Below are 9771 nucleotides of genomic sequence, written 5' to 3'. Positions count from 1 at the left end.
CACTTTGATTCCACCTTGATCCAGCCAATCAAACAAAACAAGAAATAGATGGTATAAGAAATGTAAAGGAAGAAAAAAAACTATCAGTATTCACAGATGACATAATTATATAGAAATCTAAAAGAATATATGAGATCTATTAGAATTAATAAGTGAGTCACTGATATAGGTCCAAAAATAAATTGTATTTTTATATACTAGCCAAAAAGCATTTGAAAATATAATTTTTAACATGATGCTATTTTAAAATAATATTTTTATTCAAGAAATGAATATCAAGAAATAAATCTAATAAAAATCTTGAGAACTCAATACAGAAAACAACAAAACATTACTGAGAGAAAATAAGAAGACTTAGATATAGCGAGAAATTTCCTAATTAAATACTGCAAGATGCAACATTGCAAAGATGCCAGTTTTCCTCTATACTGAACTACAGATACCATGAAATCCCAATCCAAATTCCTTGATGAATTTTTTTAATGAAAATGACAAGGTGATTCTAAAATTGATATGAAAATCCAAGGGTCCAACGGTAACCATGGCAATCTCAAAAACCTACAATTGGGTACAAGAATGATGTTTATATATTAGGTGGTTTTTGAGTAAATGATATATCCATATTTTTAAAAATGAACCTTAATTTCTATCACATACCATACACATGCACACACACACACACACACACACACACACACACAGCAATTCCAGATAGATTAGATCCAAATGTGGAATGTAAAACAATAACGTGTCTAGCTAACAGCATAAGAAAATATCTTTATCACCTTTCTTAAACAGAACACAAAAAGCACTGAGCATAAAGGAAAAAATCATTCAAATAAAGACTCCATTATTCTGTTTACCAAAAGACAACTTTAGAAGACTGAAAAGTAGAAGATATTTGCAACACATGTATTAAACAAAGGAGTTATATTTCAAATATATAAAGAACCACTGGCAATCAATAAGAAAACCAGGAACCAGTTTTAAAGAATGGGCAAAAGAATTATAAAAGAGGACATCCAAATAACTGATAAACATATGAAATACAATTCAATATCATTAGTAATTAGGAAAATCCACTTTAAATCCACAATGGAATGTCACTACACACTACCAGATTGGCTGTATTATTTTTGTTTCAAAACAGACTATAGCAGGTGTTGGTAGGGATATAGACTAATGGACACTCTCCAACATTGCTGGTATGGATCCAAATTGGTACAACCACTTTGGAAAACAGTTTATCACTGTCCACGAAATCTGAAGAGAGGCATATCCTTTGACACAGCATTTCCAAAATACTGGGTTCGGAATGAGAAATACGTGCTTACACGCACCAGACTCTTGCAAGAATGTTCATGGCACATTATTTGAAATAGCCAGAAACTAAAAACAGTACAAATGTCCCTCAACAGAAAACAGGATAAATAAATTGTGGTATATTCAGAATGAAAATGAATTAAGTGCAACTATTCAAAACAACATGTATAAATCTTACAATGTTAAAAGAAAGACTCGGACACAAAAGAGCACTTGCTGTATGAATCCATTGATACAAATCTTACATAAAGACAGAATAGTTTACATTTTTGGAAAGGTAATGAGTGGAAGAGAGAATGAGGAAAGTTTATGGGATGGTATTAATGTATTTTATTTATCTGCGTGACGGTCATATGAGTGTGTTCACTTAGTAAAAATTTCATCAATCTAATACATATATATTATATAACATACTTACATATGTGTGTGTATATATAGATATATATGTATATATCCATGTGTGTGTCGTACTTCATAAACAGTGTTTACTTTGGAAAATGCTGTGGGAAAGCAGATTAAATGTTTATGGAAGAATTTCTAGACCTAACATTTTGTTGATGTGTTGGTCTCTGTCACAGTGGCCCTTCTTCAGTTGGAGGCAGAATCAGCAAGACGGCCCACTGACCTACTTTCCACCAGGGGACATATTGATGGGAACTCTCAGATATGTCCCACCTGAGCACAATCAGTGTTCCTCCTTTGCAAACAGCAGGATAGGTTTCCCCGAAAATAAGACCTAGATGGACAATCAGCTCTGATGTGTCTTTTGGAACCAAAATTAATATAAGACCCAGTATTATATTATATTATATTACATTATATTATATTATATTATATTATTAGTAATTATATTATATTAAATTTTAAATTATATTTATTATATTATACCCAGTCTTACAGTGAAATAAGACCGGGTCTTATATTAATTTTTGCTCCAAAAGACGCATTAGAGCTGGTTGTCTGGCTAGGTCTTATTTTCGGGGAAACACGGTAGTTGTCTTTCCAGTGCTGAAATGGATTCACACTGATTCATCTCTATTTTCTTATCTGCCACCCCAGCCACTCACCCATCAATAATCCCAGCTATGTATTTTTATAGTGCTTATCAAAGTTGGAGCTGCTGTCTGTCCTTGAAAAAAAGGAGAATGACTGGTCCTGGTGGTGCTTTGGGACCAGCTTTTCGAACTGCCTGTCCCACTCTGCTGTGCTTTGGGAGAGCAGTCGGGACTGGAGAAACGGCCATGGAAATCATGGACACGTGGATGGAGCTGAAGCCATGGTTTGGTTCTAAAGGAGTTCACAGCGAGAGTGTGAGTGAGAAGTGGGGAGGAGACGGCAGAGGCTAGAACCCTGAACAGATAAATGCCAACATTTAAAGACTGCATAGAACTCAAGGTGTCAGAAAAAAAATAAGAAAAGATTGCAAAGGGGCAGGCAGACAGATGAAAGGACTGCATAAAATTCGGAGATGGCTGTTTGAACAGGGTTATGCATTCTCTCCAGAAAAATTCTGATTCTCTAAAAGCCCTAAGGAACATGAAGAAGTGGGAGAGAGAAGCGGGCCCTGGCTCCATATCTTGGCCATCTAGAAAACACATGCTGAGAGGACGAGAGAGAAGCATACTGCCTCTTTTCCTTGGATCCTTTTCAGAAAGAAATGACATGCTCCCTCCTCCACAACACAAGTGCAAACTGTGCCTGAGCAGATCCTTCCCATAGGTCTCCCTTCAGAGGCCCTGAAGCACAGAATGCTCCATTGAATATGACCAGCTCTCAGTGGAACTTTGGGAGTGGTGCACAAGGGTTAGAAGTGAGGGCCTAGCGACCCATTAGAACTAAACTAGTACACAACTACGAACATTCGTTTGTCAATAAATGCAAGGTTTGATGCCCCCACTGGGCACACAGATCCAGAGAGGTCCTCCCAAGGGAGGTGGGTTCGGTAGCTCTCCCCTGCCTGGGCATTCAGGACATCTCTGTTTCTATTTTGGACCTTTCTCTTCCAACCTGGTTTAATCTCAGAAAATTCACAACCCAGTGACAAAGGGAAAACAAAATGAAATGAAATGAAGATGGTTCCAGCATTCCAACCTCTGCATTTCTCTGCTCAAATTTCTAAACTTACTTAGTTGAACATCCCTTCAAGCAAATGATTTGCCTTCCAAAAACATACACCAGACCCTCCTACCAGAAGCATCTCCTTTGAACACCCTCTTGTCTGACATTAGTGCCGTACAATCTCCAACATGAATTGTGAACTCCTACTTCTCTCGATGGTCCAGTCTCTCCTTACCTGCTCACGGGTTCTTAATGTTCCCAAGCAGAGATTTCTGCTGTGAGGTGACCTCTCTCTCTACACCCATTTCCCCCACCCTCACCCACCTTTGCTTCATCCTCTCCTTATGCCTCATTCTTTCCATTTCCATTCAAACACCTCCACATAAGTGAAGCTGTCATTAACCTTCTTGACACTGACCTCCTTCCAGGACCTTGTAGCACCACATCTGCCGCACATACTTTGCACTCATTATATCCCAAAGAGGGTGTGTGAAGTATTTTAAAATATGGCCAATTTGGGCCCAGGGTTATCCCTAGGGAAACCAGCAGGCTATCTCCTCAGAAACTTCACAGGGTGACATTCTTTAGCTTAATGAATATTTCCTGGCCCAGGGTTTGTCTCCTGGACTTGCAGTCTGAGACACCACATGTGCCATCATGCCACGAGTAGGCTGTTTCCTAGGAAGGACTTGCATGACCCAGACTCCTAAGAGCCATTCACATGGAGACAGTACAGGAGGATGGTTATGAGTCTAGACACCAACGCCAAACTACCTGGTTCACACTCTTAACTCCATCACTTGGGGGCTGTGCAACCTTGGGCCAAGTACTGAATCTCTCTGGGCTACATTTCCTTGTGTATAAAATGCAGATTTTAATAATACCATCCTCAAAGATTGCTGTGATGATTAAATGAGTTACTACATGCAAAGTGCTGGGAACAAAGCCCAGCATGTAGTAACACTCAAAAAAGGTTAGCATATACGTGTCCCAAGGAAGTTATACTCAAAATCTTGTCAGCCTAGTTTCTGCTTGTAAACATGGACCAAGACCAAGCAGACTTTGTTGCAGGATGCAAATAATGGGAAGCAGTAGAGCACGATGGTTAAGAACTTGGGCTTTCCATCCTGGCTCCCGCACTTATCAACCATGTAACCTTGGGCAACACTTTCACTTCTCTAAGCCTTAGTTCCTCATCTGCACAACTGAGATGATGATAGGGTCTTCATCATTAGGTTGTTGTTAAGATTAATGGAAGAAGTCTACATGGACGTCACACTGTACCTATAGCACAGAAACCACTCAGTATATACTAGTTCCTTTGTTAATATTTTACCCCAGCCCAGTGTTCATTTCAGGTGTACACAGCAGCCTCTTGAAACCATCAGCCCTTCTATCTCTCCTTTCCTTGTTTTATTTTTTTCAACATCCAGATAGCCTCTTCTGACATTTGGATCCTCATGCAAACACATAAAGAACTTTCATGGGGCCTAGATTACAACAGAGAAGACATGTTGGTCCACAGTGCATTGGTTGGTGCCAAGGGAGGAGACCCACATTTGAGTGTCACCCTGCCATATGATCGGTCTTATGTTGGCTGGATATCTAACATCGCTCTGCCTCATTTCTCTCATCTTCAGGAATCAACAGATAATCAATATGGAAGTGATTTGGAAAGTTTAAAGTACTGAACCACTAGTAGCAATAATATGTAATTTGGGGCCCTAATTTGAGAAGGAGCACAGTGAAGGGAAACAAAGCGGACCTCAAATTATAACATCTTGGGTTCCCCACCTGGAAGTTAGTGATACTAATGTCTTTTCCATAGCACTGGCCTGACATGAGAAATGAGGGGTGTAAAGCTCCTTGAAGAGAAGGACTTTGTAGAAATGGAAAACAGAATGTAACCCTGTGCAGCAGGGGCACTAAGGCATCTCACTTCTGATAGCACAGAATTAAAGCGAGCAACAGACCACTAACTGAAACCAGAATTGGCTCCTCAAGATATTACCTTGTCCTCTTACCATTCATTACAACTGTCAGCTCCCCAACTAAGAAGAAAAGACTGAAACCCAAGTCTGGCAATTCCTGTTTCTCATTTATCTGTAATGGGGTCCATCAGAGCATCAGGACTGGGTTTTCTTCCATGCCTGGAAAAATATTACATCTGCCAGTCATTTGCAAGAGATGAACAATGAAAATCAAGGAAAACAACTGACTCTTCAAAATAGATTCTTTCCCTAAAGGGCAGTAATAGAATATTTGCCTCAAAATCTTCAATATCCAGAATACCTGTAATATCCTGTGGCATCCTAAGCAGACATACCTCAAAAGGCCTCACAGCTCCAACAGATATGCAAGTTGGGTGATAAGAGTTCCCGCTGCCCTAGGAATACCCAGGTTGGGTGATAATGGACATACTAAAACTCATCTTCTGGTATGAGAGATGTTAAAATGCAAAATGCTTCTTAAAGACTATATGTTAAAGGTCACAGTCATTTGCAGCTTAATGTTCATAAGTGTCACATCTTTTTGTGGGCATGAGTTACCTTTTCAAGGAGGAAAATTAGCACTGAATCAAAAATCAATGGACACCAGCCACTTTAGAATTTTACCTGGGTCAGGCCTCACATGACAGCTAGTGATTCAATTGGTTGAAGAGGACCACTTCAGATTATGAAACCACTTCACTTAGGAGAATCTTCTGATTTATCTCTAGGAGGAATGGCATTGCACTTTTGAATGTGACCACCTGGAGAGGAAGAAATGGGATACCTCATTTATTTGAAAATCATACCTGGAAGGAAAAACATCTTAAGAGAAATTTTGCCTTGGGCGGTAGGGGTCGTGAGTTGGCTGCCGCCTGGCCCGCTCTGCTCCTGTTGGGGCATGTGCGGGCCTGTGTGTATAGAGAAATGGAACAAGGGCTGCCTGACGGGCAGCCCTAAGCCCTCTGAGTGAGGTCCTGCCGCTTCCGCCGCCAGGAGCCTCCTTCTCCAGACCTAGCAAATGTGCAATACCAACATGTCTGTGTCTGCTGATGATGCTGTAAGCACCTCACAGATTCCAGCGTCGGAACAAGAGACCCTGGTTAGACCAAAGCCATTGCTTTTGAAGTTATTAAAATCTGTTGGTGCACAAAAAGACACGTATACTATGAAAGAGGTTATATTTTATCTTGGCCAGTATATTATGAATAAACGATTATATGATGAGAAGCAACAGCATATTGTGTATTGTTCAAATGATCTTCTAGGGGATTTGTTTGGAGTGCCAAGCTTCTCTGTAAAAGAACACAGGAAAATATATACAATGATCTACAGGAACTTAGTAATAGTCAATCAGCAGGAACCATCAGATTCAGGCACATCTGTGAGTGAAAGAAGGTATCACCTTGAAGGTGGGAGTGATCAAAAGGACCCTGTGCAAGAGCTACAGGAAGAGAAACCTTCATCTTCACATTCAGTTTCTAGACCGTCTACCTCATCTAGAAGGAGAACAATTAGTGAGACAGAAGAAAATTCAGATGAATTACCTGGTGAACGACAAAGAAAGCGCCACAAGTCTGATAGTATTTCCTTTTCCTTTGATGAAAGCGTTGCTGTGTGTGTAATAAGGGGGATACGTTGTGAAAGAAGCAGTAGCAGTGAATCAACAGGGACTCCCTCAAATCCGGATCTTGATGCTGGTGTAAGTGAACATTCAGCTGATTGGTTGGATCAGGATTCAGTTTCAGATCGATTCAGTGTAGAATTTGAAGTTGAGTCTTTCAATTCAGAGGATTATAACCTTAGTGAAGAAGGACAGGAACTCTCGGATGAAGATGATGAGGTGTATCAAGTTACTGTGTATCAGGCCGGGGAGAGTGATACAGATTCATTTGAAGATGATCCTGAAATTTCCTTAGCTGACTATTGGAAGTGTACTTCATGCAGTGAAATGAACCCTCCCCTTCCACCACATTGCAACAGATGTTGGGCCCTTCGTGAGAATTGGCTTCCTGAAGACAAAGGGAAAGACAAAGGGGAAATGCCTGAGAAAACTGAACTAGAAAACTCAACACAAGTAGAAGAGGGCTTTGATGTCCCTGATTGTAAAAAAAACACAGTGAATGATTCCCAAGAATCATGTGTTGAGGAAAATGATGAAAAAATCACACAAGCCTTCCATTCCCAAGAAAGTGAGGACTACTCTCAGCCATCAACTTCTAGTAGCATCATTTATAGCAGCCAAGAAGATGTCAAAGATCTTGAGAGGGAAGAGACACAAGACAAAGAAAAAAGTGTGGAATCTAGTTTTCCCCTTAATGCCACTGAACCTTGTGTGATTTGCCAGGGTCGACCTAAAAATGGCTGCATTGTCCATGGCAAAACAGGACATCTTATGGCATGCTTTACATGTGCAAAGAAGCTAAAGAAAAGGAATAAGCCCTGCCCAGTATGTAGACAGCCAATTCAAATGATTGTGCTAACTTATTTCTCCTAGTCTGAAAAGTAGAATTATATATTTCTAACTAACCCTAAAAATTTAGACATGAAATTCTATTTTTTTACATGTATCAGAACAAGAAAGAACTTTAGTACATGTAGATTTGTTTTCTGTAGTGTAATATTGCCTACTTTGTAAGAAGGAATAGTTAATATTTATTTTCTTTAATGAAAACTTCACTTCTGTTTATATTTTATATTTAGGTTTGAATGTAATTTGAATGGATATATAACTCATCCTTGACCCCCACCACTCATATTTTAAATAATTTCCACTTTCTTAAAAGATCCCAGTCGGATCTTTTAAAAAAAAATACTGTCAATAGAACATTTAAATGTAATTGTTTAGTTGCTGGCCTTTACTTAAGGCCAGTATTAGAAGCCAGGGAATTCACAAAGACTAATTGAGAAATTTAATAAACAGAAGGGCTATTTATTTTTAAACTAGCTGAAAATGTCATAACTTCTCTCTAAGTTGTCTAGAAATAACAGATCACTTTTTTTTTTTTAAGAATGATAGGGTCAGAACATAGGATTCTAAAATATCAAATGTATAAATTAACATCTTGATTTTGCACAGGAAGTTTGTGTGCCAGTTACTAATGGTACATAAAAACACATATATATGACTTACCAATACACAGGTAAGTAGGTAAAAATGGTTGAAGCAATCAGTACCTTAGACAAAGAGTGATCTTCTAATGTAGTAGAGCTTTATTAATTTGGGGTTTATAATACTTTAAGCATAGAAATAGAATTGATCCGTTCTGAACAGAGTTAGTATTAAAAATGTGATTATAAACATTTAGGATATACAATAATTATACTATTTAGAAAACATTCACATGTGCAACATTTACTGTGCATTAATGTAGTCTTGATTGTCTAAATTTTTGGGTTAGTATACATAAGTTTATTGATTTATGAATAAACAAATTAAATGACTAAGCAAAAAAAAAAGAGAAATTTTAATGTTTCGTCAAAATAAAAAACAAAAAAACTGTAATTTCTCAGAGCACTGAGTGGAGAAAAGAAAATTAGAAAAGCCTAGAAAGATCAGTTTATTTCCTTAATTGAGGCAGATAAATTGCTTTCCACAACCCAGAAGGTGTAGGAGACAATGAAATATATTCTAAGGGACAGAAAGTAGCTCTTTGAGCAGGGAAAACAAAACAAAATAAAAACTGTTTAAAGAGTTGGGGGTTATCAAAAGTGAGGACAGCTGGAAAGTGTCCCCAGAAGCGGTACTCACTGAGTTCTTCATGGAACAAGGCTTGATTCAGGGGTAACAGCATCGGGCTGCCCCGTAGTTTGCAGAGCACTGATTGGCTCAGGCCTGACAGGCATCTTGACAGACCATTCATTAGAAAATGTCCTGGAAGGCTCCAAAGATACAACCTGAAGTTGTACCCACAGGACAGGGGAAACAAGGGCCTCAAGGACTCATATCCTGGGGGGCCACTTCTTGAAAAAAACAAATATGACACAAAGCTGTTAGCAGCCTCAAGAGAAACAAAAGCTACTCGAGTCTATAGCTACTTCAGTAAGGGGTGTTGGTGGCTATTTACGAAAGCCAGCAAGAGTGCTCTGAAATCCTTCATGGAAAGGAGGACAAACCTTGTGTGTCTCAAAGTGCTCCCGCTCCCAGCAGGAAGTAAAACGAGTCCCCCTTCCTACCTTGTTATTGCAGATTGAGCCTTCAGAAACCGTATGAGGGTTCAGCAATATATTGCAGATTGAGCCTTCAGAAACTGTATGAGGGTTCAGCAATATGGAGCAAAGGGCAAGTTGAATACAACTGGCCAAACAGCTATTCACAGGTGGTCATTAAGATAAAGCTTCTCAGCTTGCTGAGGCAACTTTTATGGATTTTTTTTCATTTTCAAGATTATAATTTGGTTCC

At 39.0% G+C, this 9771-nt stretch overlaps 1 protein-coding gene across 1 annotated transcript; it reads left to right on the top strand.

Annotated features, from left to right (window-relative positions):
- The first annotated feature begins 6220 nt into the window (after positions 1 to 6220).
- Positions 6221 to 8599, top strand: LOC117033422 (E3 ubiquitin-protein ligase Mdm2). The gene has a single exon (XM_033125582.1). The coding sequence runs from the start codon at positions 6391 to 6393 to the stop codon at positions 7864 to 7866; it is 1476 nt and encodes a 491-aa protein (XP_032981473.1). The 5' UTR covers positions 6221 to 6390; the 3' UTR covers positions 7867 to 8599.
- Positions 8600 to 9771: the final 1172 nt, after the last annotated feature.

Source organism: Rhinolophus ferrumequinum, chromosome 13 (assembly GCF_004115265.2).
Source record: "Rhinolophus ferrumequinum isolate MPI-CBG mRhiFer1 chromosome 13, mRhiFer1_v1.p, whole genome shotgun sequence".
Lineage (NCBI taxonomy): Eukaryota > Metazoa > Chordata > Mammalia > Chiroptera > Rhinolophidae > Rhinolophus > Rhinolophus ferrumequinum.
The sequence above is the reverse complement of the archived record's forward strand: the minus strand, read 5'-3'. Positions and strand labels throughout refer to the sequence as shown.

Coding starts and splice junctions, on each gene's coding strand:
- LOC117033422 (XM_033125582.1), top strand. CDS start 6,391: ATGTGCAATACCAACATGTCTGTGTCTGCTGATGATGCTGTAAGCACC.